Source organism: Aquila chrysaetos, chromosome 7 (assembly GCF_900496995.4).
Source record: "Aquila chrysaetos chrysaetos chromosome 7, bAquChr1.4, whole genome shotgun sequence".
Taxonomy (NCBI): Eukaryota; Metazoa; Chordata; class Aves; order Accipitriformes; family Accipitridae; genus Aquila; species Aquila chrysaetos.
This window is the reverse complement of record NC_044010.1, coordinates 7,521,895-7,541,194: the sequence shown is the minus strand read 5'-3', so window position 1 is coordinate 7,541,194 and position 19,300 is coordinate 7,521,895. Positions and strand designations below refer to the sequence as shown.

The following is a 19,300-nucleotide window of genomic DNA, read 5'->3' as shown; positions in this document are numbered from 1 at the left end:
AGCAAAACTTCTCTTTATTATTTTTAAATAATTTGAAGATAACCTAAGGCAGAATGTGTCCTGGTCTTCATGAGATTAACTGAGTTAGATTTTTATGTCTGAGAAAGTACAAACAGAATATGCACTGCCTCATCCGTTCCCATGTATCTTGGCATACTCTTCAATTGATTCCCTCTAACTCAAGGTCCAGTTTTTCCAGTCTTCCTTACAGAGATGCACCAGCTAAGCTAAGATCCTGAAAAGTATTTAGATGCCTGACTCTTGCTTAAGACTGAACTCCATTGATTTTGGCCAAAGTTCACGAGCAGGCCCACTGCTTTCAGTGGATAAGACTGAAATCAGTGCTGTTCAGGCATGGAGCTCAGAAAGGCAGAGCCAAGCCTGCTGGCTCTGACCCACAGGCACTTGTGCACGTCTTTCATTTTCAGCATGTGGGCAGCCCTGCTGCCTTTTCTAAACTTCTTGATGCATAGGTCCAGGTTACTATGCAGAGCATCAGCTACACACATATGAGTACCCTGAAACAGTGAGGAACAGGGTAGCAGTCTTCTGTGTAACTACTGTGTCTTGAAAAGTAAATCTAGGCACAAGCAATGTTTTATGTTTGATAATGTGTTATTAGCAGAACTCCTGCCTACAGTTCATACCAACAACTCTGGCACAAAGTGCCCCTACCAGGGATGTTCATACTCTCTGCTTGCAAACAGTACTGTGGCTTTAAAGATGCAGGCCAGTACAGTAACATGTTGCTGGTGCGATAAACATGGGCTTGAAATAAAGTTTAAAACCAGAAAAGGATTCAATGGCTGTGAGTCAAGGGTCAAGTCTAAGTTAAGTTTTCCTAAGAGCCAACTGGTCTTCTGCCAGGTCTTCTGCTTCATCCACAGACTGGTTTCCCTTCAGCTGTGTTGGCATCTCTCTGCTTAGGTGATGCCATGACTCTCTGCCAGGTTTATCTCGTATTACAAAATCCCGAACACTGGACTGGAAGAGGTTGAAAGGTCTCTCTTGATTTTACAGGAAGTATGCCTTATTTCAATATGGCTATGGGCTTGCTATTTCTTTTTTTTATCAGTGCTGTGTTGCTGTGTCTGATGTATTTATCATTAGTCTCATAGTATTTGATGTCCTGTAAAACTAATCCCAGCTCTCATTGTTAAGTGATTAAACAAGAACCTCAGCTTTCAGCTAAAAACCACATTTCTAGGCTCAGCGTTGTTGAGAAGTAATTGAAAAATACTGTTTGAAGCACTTGAAAAATACTGAAAGTGAAAAATGTTGAAAAATGCTGGAAGTGCTTACATACTCTGCAAACTGAGAAATCAGAATATATGAAAAAAATAGAGCTCTCTTTTTTCCTACAGAAGTCCCATGGGTTTTAAGTTAATCTTGAGATTTGGGAGGAAGAGCAGTCAGGTCCTCCTCTTTGACTGTTTGGGGTTCATAGAATCGTCTGTGTTTTCCCCAATTACTTATGCAGTTCTCTTACTCAAACCTCTCTTTAAGAGAAGTGGATCAAATGGAGGATGTGGGTTTGGCTTAGCACCAGACTTCACCGAGTTTCAGGTTAAATAAGGAGACCCACAAAGGAGTCAGTGTTGGTATTTCTCTTCCCCAGCCAGCCCACCCCACTTTTTCTTCTTCACCTTTTTTATTTAGAGTTAGAAAAGCTCAAAAGGTTCTTCTTGTTTTTTGAAGTTTGCTGCATTTCCCTTTGTGAATGCAAAGATTACCCTGGCCTAGTTTATCTCAAAAAATCACTGTCAGTGCTGACAGTATGCCATCTGCAGCCCTTGTAGCATGACTGGGGCAATGTTCAGCATTTACGAAAGAGTGCTTTTCTCTGAGATGTTTGAATTCCACCCATACTATTGTTATTTATTAAATAAATAAGACTTTATTTCCTCATGTTTGATTTATTAAAAAATAATGGTTTATTTAAAATGTTAGGCCTAAATGGGACTTGAGTAATGCATAGGCTCTGTGTTGGCTCTCAGATCAGGGGTGACTTTTACTCCGTATAGCATAAATGTAGGTGGGGTGCTTCTGTGCCACGGAACACATGAGAATGAAGAAGTGCTGTGGGCTCCCCATACCAGGGCATCTGCACTCTGTTGCACTTTGTCTGAACAGGCACAACTCTGTTCATTTCCCTGCAATGGCATCTGGTTTGTGTTAGCACGAGTGAAAGGTGGTTCAGGTTTGGTAAGGTATCCTAAGCAGGTTGAAACGCTCTCTTTTCCAGAATGGCTTTAGGAGAGTCAAAGCAGGCTTGATCAGGTGTTGAAGCCAGCAAACTTTTGCAAGGCAGGCTTCTCATCACCTTGCTCTGTGCTGAGGAATTTGGGCTGGAACCTTATCAGCTTTGGAGCAATGTCTTCCCACACAAAAAGATTACCTAAACATTAGAAGTGAATGCTGCAACTTAGATAAAAACTTAGATAAAAACTACGTTCAGTTCCTAGCTTTGCTAACCAGCTGTCCTAGGACTTCACAGGAACCACTCTTTCTCTGCCTCAGTTCTGCTTTTTGGTTTTTTTTTTGGTCCACATCCCATTTCTGCCTTCCCCCAAGATACATTCTGTTTCACACCCACGCCTTTCCTCATCTGAGAATTACTTAACTTTCTGAAGAGGAGTCCTGTGAAATGTATCCTACACAGATACACTGCTAGGGTGGAGCTGGGAATAGAGCATGGGTGGAAGTGATTGGGACAGGGATGAGGGAGAAAGGTGGCATATGGGACAGTATGACACTGAGCTCCAGTGGACAACAGAGTGTAACTGCTTCTTTCTGTGGTGCTGTGGATGTATATCAGCTTAAGCTGATCTTGCACTGTCCCCTCAGAGGCCTCCATGAGCCCATGGTGTGCGCACAGAATTGAGAGCAGCCTAAGTAGTCAAGACAAAGTTGTGTGGGAGATAGGTGTCCATCTAGAGCAGGTGTTCTCCTAATTATAGTGCCTTCTTTTCTGGTGCTTTCCTGTTTGGAACTCCCTCGGCTTCCTTTGCCTGTCTACCAGTGTCAGCTAACAAGCTTCTCCAGCTTCCCTAGGCCTCTTGATTTCTGTTTGCCACTGTTACTTACATGTCACAGCAACTGGCTCTCACAGAAACTCCCTCATCACCGTCATGGTGTCTGAGAATGACAGAGGCTTTCTTTGTGTGCAAGTTAATAAGCTGGTGTGAGTAAAATCAAGAAAGAACAAGGCTACAGTAATGCAAAACCTATTATTCTTTTATTGGACAAGTGTAGTTTCAATGCTCACGCTTGAGGGTATGCTAGTAAATATGTTAAAAATGCTTGGACCATGGAAACTGACTGACTGACACCACTGTTTCCTGTGAAGCTTTATAACCTTAAATTGGTACATGGGGTCAACGTGGCCCTTGAGCCAGCACCGCCAAAGCCACTGCTAGGTTTGCCATTGACTTCATCAGCTAAGAAACTAAGCCCTAAATTCTGGTTTGTTCAAGAGCAAAAATCCTACCTCATATCTTCCTGGAAGAGATCAATAGTCTTTCTTGTTGCATTACAGCTGCGCAAGTGCTGTGCAGCCTTGAAACATGGTCAGCTTATCCTTTACAGGGAATGAGATCTGCAAGTTGGAGGAACTGAGGTCACCTAAGTCATTAGCTTTATTTGTCTGTTCTAAGCCAAGAATATATTACTGAGGGCAGATGGATGTTTTACAGGCACCCGTAGTGGAAACCCAATCCACCTGAAAAGTAGACTCCTGACAAGTGCTGTATACGTATTTACTGAGAATGCAAGTGGCCTGACCTACTCCTGGGTTTGCCCAGAGTAGAGCTCCTGGCTAGTTATGCCATTAGAGACTTTTAAGTCAATATAAAAGAGACTCTCACTAAATCTGGGTTAGGCTTCTGTTTTTGATGGATCTGCTCTCAATCGGGTTTTGGCGTCTTCCAGTGTTGTAAATACCTAGAATTCCCCTGTGCAGGCAGACCTTTGTTGCAGTAGAGTTACGCTGGGGGCTGTAACAGGTAACGCCAGATGCAGTACATCAGAGACCTCCTGATGCTGCTTTCAGCACACTTCCAGCTACTAGGTGCTGAGAAGCTGGTAGGGATCGCTGGGTTGGTTCCAAGTACAAAGCAGAAGACAGAAAACTCTAGTGGATCTTGTAAAGCTTATAGTATGTTTCCACCTCATTTGGAGTGACTGTGCTGGGAAGCAATTTATACAAAGTGTCTATGTGAAAGGCAGTTGTATGTGTTCAGAATGGCTATATGTATATATAAAAAAGGTAACTGTGCATATGCCATAGACTTGTGTATCATAAACGTGTATGTCAGAAGCAATTTTATTTGGGGGATACAACTGCCAGTGCAGCTTGAAGGAATCCTCCAAAATTACTGTTGCAAGCACATGGGCTGGCAATTTATTTATTAGCTCCAGAGGGAAATGATTGTATCTTCAGCAGACAGCTGATGAGTCTTGGTACTTTTTTTTGTGAGCCTAATTGCCTTTCTCCTGTAATCGCTGACCTTCATCCCACCCTGTCTGTCCCCAAGCTTTCCAAGTGGGGTACACTCAATCTTTTTAAACATTTTGAAATGGGCAGTCATACTCTGTCATCCTGCAGACAATGAATTTCCACTGACGATCCCTGCATGAAAGGGAGACAAGAGAGAGATATTAGTGAGCCAGAACTGCAGAAGATAAGACTATACAAGTAAGAATAACATTACACCAGGTATCGTGGCAACAAAAACTTCTGTCTGCCATTAGCTCACTGTCTTCTGAGTGCTTTGTGTTTTTATGGGCTGGAATGAAATTAAATATGTCTGATAGTTATAATTCCTTCATACTTCCTTACAAGGTAAAAAAAAATCAGCTCTCTGAATAATTAGGTCTCTGAGTATCCTTCAGAAGATGATGCCTCTTGATGGTGATCAATCCTAAACCGACTTTAAATCAGTGACTAAGATGAAAAGGATGGTTCTGTCAAAAGTTATTGTCATGTATTGCTCAGGAATGTGTACAAAGTAAAATAAGTGGGTGATTTTCAAGCGTTTTCTAAGTGGGGAGTTATCCACACAGCAAAATTCACTCTTGTTTTTTTCTTTCCACTACTAGGTCTTCTAGCTAGTGTCCTTTATTAAAGATGTGAAGGAATCAATAGTGAGAGAAATTAAATTCACTTCTCATCCTTGATTTCCACAAGTCACATGTGAGGCAGAGTAATGTTTATGAGTGTGAGGAGACTTTATGCTCTTCCTGATTTGTGAGTAATTGGATGTCTGTATTCTCTCTGAGGAGAGTGATACGATACCTGCTAGCAATTGTTAGTAGGAAGTGTGACTGGAGCAGCAGGATTCAACAGTGGAAGTCAGTGATTTAGTGTCCAATAGCTGCAACAGGCTGCAGATTTCCACCTTAGCTTATTGTGTGTTAAATTTTCCCCTGACAAAAAGGCATGAGTTCAGAGGATCAAATACTGTCCTGCTGTGGAGCAAATGTTCAATTTAGGCTGCTTGGTACTGGCTAACAGGAGTTTAGATCTAGAGTACAGTCCTTGCAGATGGCAGCCGTCATTTAAATTGGTAATGGGTAGTACTCCAAGAGGTTTCTGAAAGTTTGGATTCTGCTAATAGTTATCTCCTAAACCTGAGGCACAGGACAGGTAATGCTGCTGGAGTGGTTCAACAGGAGCTTGCTTTACAAGACCCCTGCACAGTTGTCATTTTCTGGTGGCCAGCTCCAAACAGGGAGGAAACTGGTGCAGAACCTGCTGCCTCTCAGGGATGTGCTGAGAACACCTGAGCCTGGATTTTGCTATTTACTGCTCTTATATGGTTTCATTGACTGGGTGACTCTATCTTGGAATAAGATTAATTTAACTCTTAAGGTCTGTGTAGGTATAAAGCGCCTCATTTCAGCTTTCATTAACTGAGTTTTTTTATTGGAAATTTACTATGCTACTTCACCAGTTTGTGCTGAGTGTCATTTGGAACAGGGTCTGTCTCATACTCATCAGCAAGTCTGCATTTACTTATGTAGTGTTTATTTTTGGTTTTCTTTAGGCCTTTCCTAGATGGTTTTTAACTGTAATTTCCTCATAAAACTGTTGCCAAAGGTTAATGAAATGCAAGATTCATTTTTAGGTTTATTTTAGGAAGTCCTCATTTGGACTATGTGCATGCTTTTCAAAGACAGTTATTACTCTTTTGGTCCCTAAGCTACCCAGAGAGACAAAGAAAAAGATGACTCGTATATGGATTAACAGGATTATATGGGTCAAAATTAACGTCTGCCTAACTAGCACCTGTTGTCAGAGAGACTTTTAGCTCAAAAGTTGAGGTCAAGCCATTTTTCTAAAATGGGATATTGTAAAGTTAAAAGTCAAGTTCTTTAAAATAAATGTATTTTAGTTACCTGAATTAATAACATGCATTAAAATATTAGAATGGAATTATTTCTGAAGCTGTAATTTAAACTTGAACTTGCAGACACTTTAGCATATATACACATGGTTGATGGCCAATAAGTGTGCATTTAGTGTCTTAATTTATCTTTTTTTGCATTAGTTGCGTTTGAAGTTAAGCATATATGTGCAACTGTTTAGGAGGCGGGCAATTGCTTTGTACCACTGGTGCTGTGTGTTTAATTCAATAGTTATCAGCCTGTTTCAATTGGTAGATCCCTTACAAGTTTTTCAGTGGGAGTGCAGATCCCGGCAGGAATTGCCCTATGTGGAATACTCTAGTATATATATGAACTTGCCTTTGCAGATCCTTAACACCAGTTTATAAGTCCCCCCCAAATTGCTAACTTCATGCGTTTCCTTGGCTTGGGGAGTCAATACTGAATTGGCACTTTTACCCTCCAGCTGTCATGTTCTGTCAGATTTGAATTTTTGATGCTATAGGGAACATATCTTTTATCTCCAAATATTGCCGAATAATCTGTTTCCAATTCAGTTAAAAAATTCTATGAATTCCTATTCATATTGAGTTTGACAAAATCCTCTTTCTTTGGTCATATGAAACTTATTAGGGACCTAAAATACCCTATAATTTAGCTCAGCTGAGTTCAGTAGGTATCCAGCTTGTCCAGGCATTTCAAATGTACTTATTGCTGGGGTAGCTGGGTGTTGATCTATCTTTCAGTGGTGATATCTGAGCAGTTAAGAAATTACTGGCTATTCAGATCACCCAAATAAATGGAGCAGAGGACAGTTGTGTAAAAGAAATGAGCTTATGATAGTCTGCATGTGCTATTTTTATACTTCGCAGTGAAGGGCAAGCTGTGGCACCTACCAAGCACATCTGGTAATCCCCACCTCCCTGTCCAAGCTACTTGCTGCTGGTTGGGCTGTGAGTTCCCCAGTGGTGCTCTCTGGACTCCAGAGACCAACCCAGCCAGACCACAGCCCTGTAACAAGGCTCCACAAGGGAGCCATGCCATCATCACTTAGCATGTTTCAGAGCTCAGGCTGAAGCTACTTTGAAGCTTTTTTTTTTTTTTTTTTTTTTTTTTTTAAATTTTGGAAGCTATTTTGCCAAGGGTTTACAATGTGCATATCTATGTGGGCAGTTTCAATTGTTTACAACCAGCTTCACATACCCCATGCCCTTCTCTGAAACTTGACTGTATCAGTCTGTCTAACAAAAGATACTGCCTTTCCCTGCAAATGTTCCCTTACTTATGTCCACAGGTCATCCTGTCTGCGTCAGCGTTACCACCACACTCCCAAGTGTGCTTCCAGAGATACTTCAGGCCTCTGCTAATTCTTTCCAGTTGCTTTTGTCTTGCTTTATAGAAAATTGTTTTCTCTTTTTGACCCATTTAAAATGGGACTGAAAAATGTAAATATTAACCACTTCTAAAGTCTGTTTTCCACACATGAGCACTTAAAACCTCTGATGATGAACAGCAACTCCTTCATTCATTCCTGATACACAGGCATGGAAACTCGCAGAGAGTGATTACAGAAGAGGAGGTGGGGATACCACCTTTCTAAACTTTCTATAGATTTTGCCGGAGGCATCACGTGCTCTCTCAAATATCTGTGTATCAGCAGTGACCTCAGTGATGCAATGTCTTAAGGAGTAGGAAGGGAGGATATAATTTCTACAAGTTTATTCAGAAAATCTAAAAATACCTGTTTGAAGTGATTAGGAAAGCTTAAACTAAAATACCTTCAGAGGCTTTTTTTGTGCCTCTCATTAGCTCAAGAACATTGCCTGTCATGGGCTAAATAGTATGGACACAAGTTTAATGTGCTTGAAAATGAAAAGTAGTCTCAAAATCTACAGCATGTTTACACAGACAAGCTGCATGTGTGCATGCTCCTGGCAGGCCGAGACTTGGAATAGCTTTTTCTGCTCCTATTCTGCCTCAGCCAGCTGCAAAGAACCATTTAGGATGACAAACTTTGCCGACTGTTGTGAGTATACCACTCCAGGAGAGTTATGGTGTGAATCTGAATTATGAACTAGTGTAGCAGGAATTTTTTTCACTTCATACACCAGGCAACACAAGTTGGTTTTAGTCATTCTGGAAGCTGGGGGGCAGAAAGTTCATTGGCACAGAAAAGTTTCCTAGATTGCACTTTATAAAATGTTTTCTCCATAGTTTTCGCCTGCTGCTGTTGCAGGTTCATCTCTGCCGTCACAGTAGTGGTAGGGCAAATGTGTTGTTGGTGGCTTCTTCCCTTTCCAGGTACTGTGGTCTCATAACCTGTGAGGACCTGTGCTCCTGATGTACATCCCCGTGATGCTGCCTCTTCTCCCGGCCAGTCGCCCCACTGCCACCCTGTTCTGAAGGCTGTGTTAAGCCTTCATCAGTCACAGACAGAAATCTGCTCAGAGGCATTGGTTACCTCAACTGCTCTGTTTTCCAGGCTCACCTTTGTGATTCCTGACTTTACCCTGGTCCACATCTGATAGAGGCTTGAATCCAGCTGCAGGGGAGCACACTGTCTGCATTATCTCCCCTACTCTCTGCCACAGCCATGAGGAACAAGGATTAAGAATAGCACTGGGGAATATTTAAGAGAAAAAAACCCTACAACAGAGATTCCCTTGCAACGTTGTAAATTCTTTATCTAAAGGGATAAATAGATACCTTTGAGTCAATTAGCTCTGAAAGTTACTCTTCCACTTGTAGGAAAAATTTGCAGGCGTGGCTTCCATTTGGTAATAAACAGGCTAATGAATTTTAGCCAGAAAATTAAGGTTATGGACCTGCAGCAGTCTGACAATGTGTTATCATTTCTGGAAAAGCCTCCTTATTTTAGGTAATCTTTTGGCTGAGGGATCCCTAGTGAACTCGGGCAAGCTAAGAGCATCACAGTGGCAAAAGCACCTTGGCTGCTTTGAGTGTTATTAGAGACAGCTTGAAATGTTGGTGTGTTTAAATTCCCACTTCTCTCTTCTCTCCTCACTTCTCCTGTAGCCAGTCTGGGCAGCGGTGGGCCAGTGCAGCGCACCTTGCCTTGCTGTCTGTGCTGTGTTTGATAACAAATGCTTTAATATACTGGACTGAGGTGTCTGATAAAAAACATCAGCAAAGAAATAGCTCACAGTTAATGTATTAGAGGTCATCTTGAGAGGAAAGAATCAAGATCCCTCTCCCACAATCAGGTTTCGGTGACTGCTCACAGTCACCTTAAACCTGCTCTGTTAGGATCTCTGTAGTCCCAGGCAGACAGCACTGTGGGGTTTATGTTAAGTCCAAATTGTAAAACTTTGCAGTTCTGCATAGTAAGGAGGGAGAGACGCTTCTTTTTAACTGAGCAGAGCAATTATGAATCCATTTGCATGACTACAACTTCACTAGCCATAGGGCCTCACTCAAGAGGATTACCAAATGTCATGTAATGACCAGGACTCATCAAGAAAAAGTAGTTAACTCATTTTCTGGAAAGGGATCGATGTGCACTGCATTGCCTTAATTCGCAGTGTGGCCTCAAATCTGTTAGAATTGTGTTGCAATGGATTGGGCAGTTTACAGCATTCACATTGCAGTTTGTATGGTCTTATCTTTGCATGCAGGCAGATTCCTTGCTTCCCTGCAAAGAAAAGTGGGCCAAAATAAGTCCCTCATCCCCTGAAAAATCAGGGTGTTCAGGCTGGGTTTTTACTGAGTTAAATGAAAGATGCTCGAACTAGAGGTAGGCGAGAAACAATACTGAAGATCTGTTACACTTTACGGAGCGCAGATTTAGCCAAGCCTACCATCGCTATGTTTTTCACTACTAAGATGGACATGGCAAATGATCCCTTTGTGCATGAAGATGCCCTGTTCCTGATACACCACCCTGGACAATTAGCTACATGCACTGTGGACTTTGGTCCTCAGAAGTACTAGCCTGATGCTAAGTATCACAGCAGACGATGTGTAGCCACGCACTGTTTAGAAAAGGAAGACCTTTTTTTTTTTTTTTAATTTCTAATGAAACAGATGAAAAGCAAACCTGTCCACAGCAGAGAAAGTTGTGGTTGCCCCACGGATGTAATGGTCATAAGTGTACATCATCATGTCCATATCTTCTCCATAGTGTCCTGGATGTTCTGTTGTTAACCTTTACGTTAGGGAAAAAGAAGATAATATTATTTACCATCTTATAGAAAAGTCCAGTTGACTGAATGCAACTCAAATAGTAGTTTTTTCCTGCTTCTTTAAAAGTTCTTGTTTCTTAACAGCACCATAAGATGCAGTCTCACCTATGAGACTGCCTTTCTCTTCTACACAACTAATCCATGTAGCTATTTGAATAAATTTCAGTAAGTTTAGAACTGTTAAGAGCAAGTTGGAGTATTATATGTATCTACATCTGCAGCTCTGGGATAAAAGCAGCCTGAACAAGAATGTAAAGCTTGTCTACTACTTAAGTCTTTATTGCAGGGATTTGCTCCGGCCTCTTGTGAGTCTGTTTGGTTTGCTGCTGTAGAGTGCTGTAAATGTTGCCAAGTCAAATAACTAGAAGCATTTATCCATTTATGAAGTATATTAAATGAATGTAGCAATTAATCCATTCCTCTTTGTTGTTTCCACTTTCTGACTAGTATATAATGTAAAAATATGGGCCTGGACAATATTTGTGCAGTGTATTTTATCTAAAAAGCTCAAAGTGCTTCTGCACTTATTAATCAAATTACCGTTACTGCTTCCCTGGGAAATAGGCAAGTAATACTGTACTTGGTTTTACAGATAATAAACAGATGCAGGAAGGGGCTGGGACCTTGACCAGTACTTTATGTCAACATTATGTTAGAGGTCAGGAATGGAAATCTGGCACTCAGTCTTTCCTTGTATTACACCATTTTATGTGAGAGCTGCTAGTGGAGTTGTGTCAGCTTTACTCTGAAGCAGCACAAGGAAGAATCAGGTTCCCTGTAAGGGAGATGATGTCCCTGTGGAAATGAAAGGCTCAACTCCTATTGAGACTAACAGGGTTAAGATGTCTTTATGCAAATCCTGACAACCATTTTTCTGACTTAATTCAGCCCAGCAGCAGTACTTGAATGATTCTTGAAGGTGATCCTAGCACATCCCAGTCAAGCACTCATGTGCATGTTTACATTTTGTTAAATTGGTGGGGGTTGAGCACAAGCTTAAATATTTTACTCACTAGGAATATAATTATTCAGATGGTTTTAAGTTTTTAAAATGAGATGCTTTGGGCGTATTTGGACCCCAAACGAGTAACTGTTGGAGTACTCAGAAACTGGAGGTTTACCTGAAAACTGAGGGACTCTGGAATATTAGGCTGCTTTCTCTTAGAGCCACTTGCTGTAACAAAAAAATCCTCTGAAATTGCTACCACTTTCTGTATATTTTAAATGTATTTTTGATCACTTTATTTGCCCTATTCTTATGCTGTTTACATCTTCTTTGTAAAGCAGATATGACTTAATTCCAGGTCATTTTCAGCTTTTGAAAATGAAAGAAAAACATCATTCAGTTGGAACATCATTCTTAACAAATCATTATTGCTTGACAAATGAAAAAGGGAACTGTGAAACTCAAGCATGACCTTATAAGATCCCTAAGTCTCAACAGTCAACTTCTTTGAACATCTCTCATTCTCATGCCTCCTGTCCTTTGGCCATGGCAATCACCAAACAGATTATGAGTTGTAGTACAAGAACACCCGTCCCCAAGGGTGTTTGGGAAACAGAAGATCAGGCCTGGTCACAGCGTCTGTTGTCACAGCTCTGACGAAGGACCCATGGATTTGCAGAGCCCTCGTAGTGATGAGAAATGAACAGCAGTATTTCACAGGTCATGCAGACAGCTGCTGCGGACTAGGAGAAATAGAAGAAATCACGTACACCGGCAATTGTTAGGATGGAAAATAGATAGAGTCATCAGTATGCTCTGCAAGTGGGAAAATTAGAGCTACAGTTTTCAGTCCAGCGCCCATGAAAAGTCCAAAATGAGACCACTATGGACTTTAAGGGAACTGGCTCTGAGCCAGACAAAGAAAATAAATATAAATAATACAAAAAGCTGTTTCTCATGGCTTCTTACCAGTTAGCTGGTGGTTTTTCCTAAACTAAAGATCATCACCTGAATGTGTTTCTGTCAAACCATGGCAAACCTAAGTTATTTGTTATTTTGATTGAAGGCTGATGTTATCATTTTTGCTTTCAGGACATCTCTCCTTGTGCTCCCAAATATATATTTATTTGTCAGTGTCAGACAGTTTACAGTTTTGATTTGAATACTTTTTTACTTAGACAACCCATGACTTGAATCTGTAGTACTCCTTTATGGCCCCATACAAGAACCTTAACCTGAGCATAAGCTGGTCCCTCGGTATAGCCAACTTGCTGAAAGCCCTCCAGTTCACAAACAGCTACTTTTGGGGCCCTGCACTCCATGCCCACAGCTGTAATGAGAGCTAGAGTATACTTCACAAAGCCTGACCTCTGCTACTTGGTCTGTATTTTACCCATTTTCTTTACACAGAAATCAAGCCCTTGAGGAGGACTTTTTTGCATGCATGGGTCTCCTATCAGTGAAGCCATGGATCTGAATCTGGAAACTTAGGAGTATTTCTGGATCCATAGCCAGAGGCCAAAAAAAGCTGGGGCTACATCTATGCTAGTAAATTAAACAACACCAGAGAATGTTTCTGGGCACTATAACTTGATTGCCTTGACATGTAAATTGTTAGAACAATCCCTGGGACAGTTTTAGTCCGGACCAACTAGCACAGTCTCAGCAGATACCTCAAAGAACCAGTTCGCAAGTTAGCACATGGTAGGTACCATTCCCAACAGGCAGAAAGTGGACACTCTGTTTTGGAGGGTAAGAAAGTTTAATGGTGTGGCTGCTCCCTCTGCCAGAGGAGAATCCCCATATTTAGTTTACTCATTTGGAGCCTGAGTGTCTGATGGCACATCTTCGAAGATTCCTGGGTCATAGCAGGTTTTTAAAATGTGGCATGAAGACCAGCTATGCACCAGGATTTCATTTTGCATTCCCCCATCAACTCCAGGTTTTGGGGCTTTTGGGGGCTATTATTATGAGAAAACACTAAGATGTGTGTTTATATATGTTCCACCAAATGTGTTTCATAACATCTGTTTGGCATTCAGCAAGGAAAATGTTCTGTAATCTTGACCAGCACTATGTGCTGGGCAGATGAGACTGTGCAAGAGACAAGGTTAAAAAGCTACTCTCAGCTCCACTCAGAGACAGAACTGAGAGTCATTTCTTTGAACTTGTTTCATGAGCCTTTCAGTTGGAAGGTAAATCTGATGTCAAGCTCCTGAATTACTGTGAAGGGTCTTACAGACCTTTTGCAGAAGCAGGCTGTGTTATTCTGAAGTGAATAGATGCAGTAGGAAGCCTTCATTTAGCTTCCCTCTCTTTCTTTCTGCCTGATGTCATGTCTCCCTCCCTCTCTGCTAACTTCTCCACATTACCATTCAGCCTTTTAGGGCTCCTCTGCTAAGAAATGTTCGAAAAGCAAATATATGCAATTACCAAAAGTAAATTATTTGGGGACTTGAGCTGCTCTGAAGTTTGTCTTGTTACATAGACAGATGCCTACTGACTCCTTTTGTTCTGGAGAGAAAAATTATAAATAGTGCTATGACAGCAGTGTTCAAGCTCACTTGGGTCTGTGTGGTCTGTCTGTCTAATTCAGTTCTCTTTGATGTTTGCTGTACTCATTTATGAAACTGTTCCCTTAAGCCCATGCATCTCAAGGTCGTATGGATTGTGCTGTATCCTTTAGAAGGAAATGCAATTGGTTGTCCATATAGCAGGGCTCCATGGTGTGACCCAGCCCTTCTCTATTATCCCCATTTTTGGAATCCTGGGGGTGAGTCACACAAAATGTGTCTGCACTGAGTGATGCTCTAGTGTTTAATGCTTAGGGATATTCAGTACGTGATTTTCTTATCATGGAAGGGAGAAAGGTAATTTAACTCTGCCATTAAGGGTCTTCTCAAAGTGGTCTGCCCGGCACAGGACAGTGGTTCCATCAGCATTTGTTGTAGCTTGGTGTGTAACCTTATTATCAAGTGCTTAATTGAAAATATTAAGTGTTTTACTCTCTAATGCATATCAACTGTGAACCACCTACCAGGGCCCTACAGACAGGTTATTTATTTACAAATGTGGTAGCATTTGTAAGCCACATGTGGCAATGTATGGTTTATACCTGAGAGGAGTCACGAAACAAGTGAGAGACACTTTTTGCCCTAGCTGGTGAGGGTTTGCCTGCCCACAGGAGTCTGGAGTCCCAAGGAGTCCAAGCCCAAGGGCAAGACCCATTTGGGAAGAGCCATCCACAGTAACCTGCATGAGGACCCTGTAAGCATTCTGGCATTGACCTCTTTGATAAGAAAACTGGGCTAGGGGAGCAGTGAGAAGCTTGCTGTGGTGCCTGAGAGGATACATGAGGGAAGGCCCTTGAAGAGAGGCTTGCAAAGCAGCTGTGAGAAGACCTGTGTTATACTGATCGTGGGACCTAGGCATTGAGTAATTTGGTGCCAAACGAACCCCAAGGAGGCAGAACAGGTTGCATGTACTGGGATTGTTTACTAAACCCAGATATGCACATAGGTGTTAAGTTCGGGGAAGGACTCATAGGCGAGAAAACAGTAATGTGAGACCTTTAGCAAGTGGTAGTCTTTTCAATCCATATGATCTATTTGCAAGAATTAATACAGAAAACAGAGGAATTCTGGTTTGGCTTTGCAAATCCACTTCAGGTTGGTATCAGGTGTATGATGTTTGGACACAAGAGACTTGGCGCACTAGTGGCATTGTCAGGAGAGGAGAAAGCAGGTAATTTTATGTTAAAGACTGGGAAAGAAAAGCTTGTGAGAAAGGATGTAAGTGGTTTGGCATGTGTGGGGAAGAGCAGGAAAACCTGACAGAAAAAGGTATTTTCATAATGGTTTTTTTAGCTGGTATAGGGTTGATGTGAGATGGTTTATCTTCCGACTGGATTGCATTGCCCCACCCATCCCCATGTTTTTCTAATGTACTTTACTATAATCCTATAAATCTTGCTCAGGGTAGGAAACGTATTGAAAAAAGGCATTAAATCTTTAACAGGATTACTGTTGTTATTATTTTAGTCTGAAACTAGTAATGTTGTTTATTTTCCACAGTGAAGAATCACTATGTTAGAGATTAATAGAAAACACAGAGTTACTCATTTAGCACTGGGAAGAATGTTTTGTACTAATCTACAGTGATCCCTAGCACTCTTTTAATGATTGACTTCAGAAATAGTTATCATGAGTCTATTTTGTACCGATAAGAAGATTGAGTCACACCCATGGCCTTACTAGTATTGTGCAGTCTGCCCCTTAGAGAAGTAAATGGGAACTGTGGATATGCCTTGCTTTCAGATATCAAGCAGACAAAAGAAATGAGTCTTTTAAATTATCAAAGACAGTCAGTAGTAGAGCTCATGGTTTCCTGCTCCAACTGTTGTATATGCTTATTCCCTTCTAGTAAGTACGTTGTTTCGGAGTGCCTTACACTTTTCACTTCTTGTGCAACTACAGTGTTAATGAGATGAATGGCTCCTCTTTAACCTTCATTTTCCATTTCGCTGCTGAACTCTTCCTCTAGCAATGCCACAGCCAAAAGAAGGAGCTGTTCCATTTCAGGAGGAAAACATAAGCTCTGACATTAACTTTCTGACCTTTGAGGACAAGGAGTGTCCCCTGAATGGCCTTACTGTTTCAGATGTTATTTACAAGTGCTTCAAGAATATGGCTCTCCTAAAGGAAAATTTTGGTTCAAGAGCCATGAGCCTCCATGTTACATTCAGTGAACATGGGAATTATATGACTCTAATCAATTTCAGTTCTTCCTCCAGCTGGAAGACAGTGATCATCCCCTTTTAAAAAGCATACTATGCTGAAAAGCCAAAGAAGGTCTCAGTAAACTGTCTACAGAAATTCCTGCCAATGATCCCAGCATAGATCCCAGATTGCTGGGCTGCCAGGGAACTAGAGGTGTCCTGGAGCTGCTCTAGAGATGAACAGTTTTCTCATGTGGCCATGTCACGTGTGTTTCGGGATTGAGTTCAAGCTCCAGGCTCTGAGGTCATAGATTCACCTAGATACATCACCGCCTTTCTGTTTCTACTATGTTGTAGTGAAAACCACAAACTCTCAGAGGGCTGAGGAGCCACGAGGCCAACAGTGTGGGACCACAGTTCTTCTTGGAGGCCCACATGAGCTAGTGCAATACAGATACAAACAGCAGCAGATAGCTCAGGGCACCTTATGCCTGTTCCTCGAGAAAGACATGTCTGAAATAACATTAGCTAGCTTTCCACTGTTAAGCAAATGTGTTTCTCCTAAGATGTCTCTGGAAGATGGTCCTGGAGATTGAACTGTAAGGTTGTATTTGCTGGGATATAAAAAAAAAATTGGTTAAATACCTTTTTTTTATTTAAAAAAAAAAAAAAAAAAAAAAAAAAAAAGAAGGAAGGGGAATTGGCTTCCCAGAAGCACGTTTCCCCCACATCTATTCTGAGTTCACCTCCTGGATTTGTATCTCTGCTGTTAGTAATCTCTGAGAAACCTGCATAGAATCTCATCAGTTTCAATATGGCTTTGGTGGCAGGTTGAGTCAGAAAACAAATAAGTTCTTTAAGCCCCGTAACTCTTGGAAAATGTAATTGTTGCCTGGACAATGTCACTGTGACAGAGAGCAGCCACAGCTCCAGACAGACCTTCTGGCACTTGGACCGCTGGTTGTTTGGAGAGGGGAAACAGTCATAAACAGTCTGTGCAGACTTGGGGCTGCTCTGTGACATGTGTTTGCTTTTGAGAGTATGGAGTCAAGCTTTCAATTTCCTGGCAAAGAGAAAAATCTGGGCTCTAATGGGACCGCTTAATAACATTGTCTCTGCATCTGTGATGGATTTGCTTCCTTTATGGTTCAAATCAGCACACAGTGGTAGCATTCCCTAGCCAGGTAAAATAATGGGAGCTTTTCTGCCTCTTGTGAGGAATGTTAATTATTTTCAGTATGGTAGAAATGTGCAGAATCCATGACAAGACTTGGCATGGTGAAGAGGGAAACAAAGTACTTGTAAAAAAAAAATAAAAATAGGAAGTGCAAAACTATGAGACTGGAAAAAAATTAGTATATTTATTTTCAGTATGGGCTTACTGTACAGGTAAACTGGGAATTAATGGTGAGAAGATGAGCTGTGAAACAGAACTGCTAGGCTCTAAGAGTAAGGGTATAGATCCTACCAAGCAAAGTCCTTAAGCATGTGTTTGGCTTTAACCATGTTCTTAAGTTAAGCAAAGTGTTTAAGTGTGGGTTTCAGTCAGCATGATGGTGTCATAAATTAGTATTCCAGTAAGTATTAGCAGGACTCGAAAAATATCGGAATGTTCCAGCTGTAAAAACTGGGTCAAATTCTAACAAACCATTTGCATGGCTCATATATATGGGGAAAACCTGTCTTTATTCATTGTAGGGAAGACCAGCTCACATCAGGAGGAATGTAGTCCTGAAGAAGAAGAGCCAAGAGAAACCATGCATAAGGATCAGCTGTCTTACTGCTTTTATGTTTGCCAGAGAGCCCTGTATGGAGGCAACTGGAAGAGGAAGTGATCAAATACCCAAGGTGAGAGCTAATTTAAAACAAAGAGTTTTGTTACTTCTCAGTATTGTCAGTTTTCTTAAAAATGTCTTTCTGCCCATATTTGGTTTCATAATGAAGGATTCATTGCGCATTAAAATTGAAGAGTGCTGAGAAATTCTGCAATGTGGATTGTCTTTAAATATGGATTTTCCTATGTGTCACACATGATCCATGAGGCACCACAGTCATTGCATATTTTCCTGGTATTACTTTTCCACATAGTCATATACTAATAGATGCCTTTGCATGAAATTAGGCTGCTTCAACCAAGAAACAGGAGTCAGCTGCATGTTAATAGCCATTTCACCACAGATAGTTTATTGACAGCTAGTTTCTGGAACAGAATAAATACCATTATAAGTTGGGGCAGAAACTGTAATAAATGATGATACTGTATACACACACACACATTTCTATTGTGTCTTACATGCATATATGTTCTGAGGTTCCACCCATGGTAGCCCAGAACTGCTTTGCAGATTGTTTGGAAAACACGTTCTCTCTGTCAAAAGCATCTTAAACAGAGTGCAAGATACAGACCAGAAGTGTGATGTGTGAACAAGGTTTTTTGACAATAATTTGGAAATGCCAATGGGATCGAAGTTGTGAGTGAGAACTCCTGGTCTTAGGGAATGGGAAGTTTAGTTGCTGTACACTGAAGTTTAACAATTCAGACAAGTCACATCTGTAGCAGTAAAAGTGGTCCAAAGCATGGGGTTTCACGCTACCACATTGCAGTTCATGTTGCTTGTATGTTGGCATAACAACTAGCACTCTCCCAGACACTGTCTAGACAGGATAAAGGGAATAAAACAGAAAAGAGACTGTTCCCAGCAGACAATAAGCAGGAGACCACTGTTTTGGAGAGGAGATTTTAGCTGCATGGTGTGGGCCCTCCAGCAGAGGAGTCCTCTTGTTTGGGATCACAGGATAACTCTGGCAGAAAGGGACCTCAATAGGTCTCTGGTACAGCCCCTTGCTCAAAGCAGGGTCAACCACAAGGTCAGACCAGGCTGCTCAGGGCTTTATTCAGTCAAGTCTTGAAAACCTCCAAGGATGGAGCCTGCACAGCCTCACTGGGCAACCTGCTCTACTATCTCACTGTCCTCGTAGAGGAAAATATTTTCTTTATATCCCTCTGAACAGCAGTCCTGCCCTCAAGCGTATTAGCTGTTCCCCCCA

The 19,300-nt window shown here is 41.4% G+C and overlaps 1 protein-coding gene across 1 annotated transcript in view; it reads right to left on the bottom strand.

The window, feature by feature from the left end:
- Window positions 1–3,219: 3,219 nt before the first annotated feature.
- The window catches only part of DPT (dermatopontin), a 28,558-nt gene continuing 12,477 nt past the window's right edge, over window positions 3,220–19,300 (bottom strand). The window contains exons 3-4 of the mRNA XM_030021072.1: window positions 10,445–10,552; window positions 3,220–4,630 (exon numbers count right to left, since the gene is read on the bottom strand). Coding sequence (XP_029876932.1) covers window positions 4,564–4,630; window positions 10,445–10,552 — 175 coding nt within the window. The 3' untranslated portion in view covers window positions 3,220–4,563. The remainder of the gene's footprint in view (window positions 4,631–10,444; window positions 10,553–19,300) is intronic.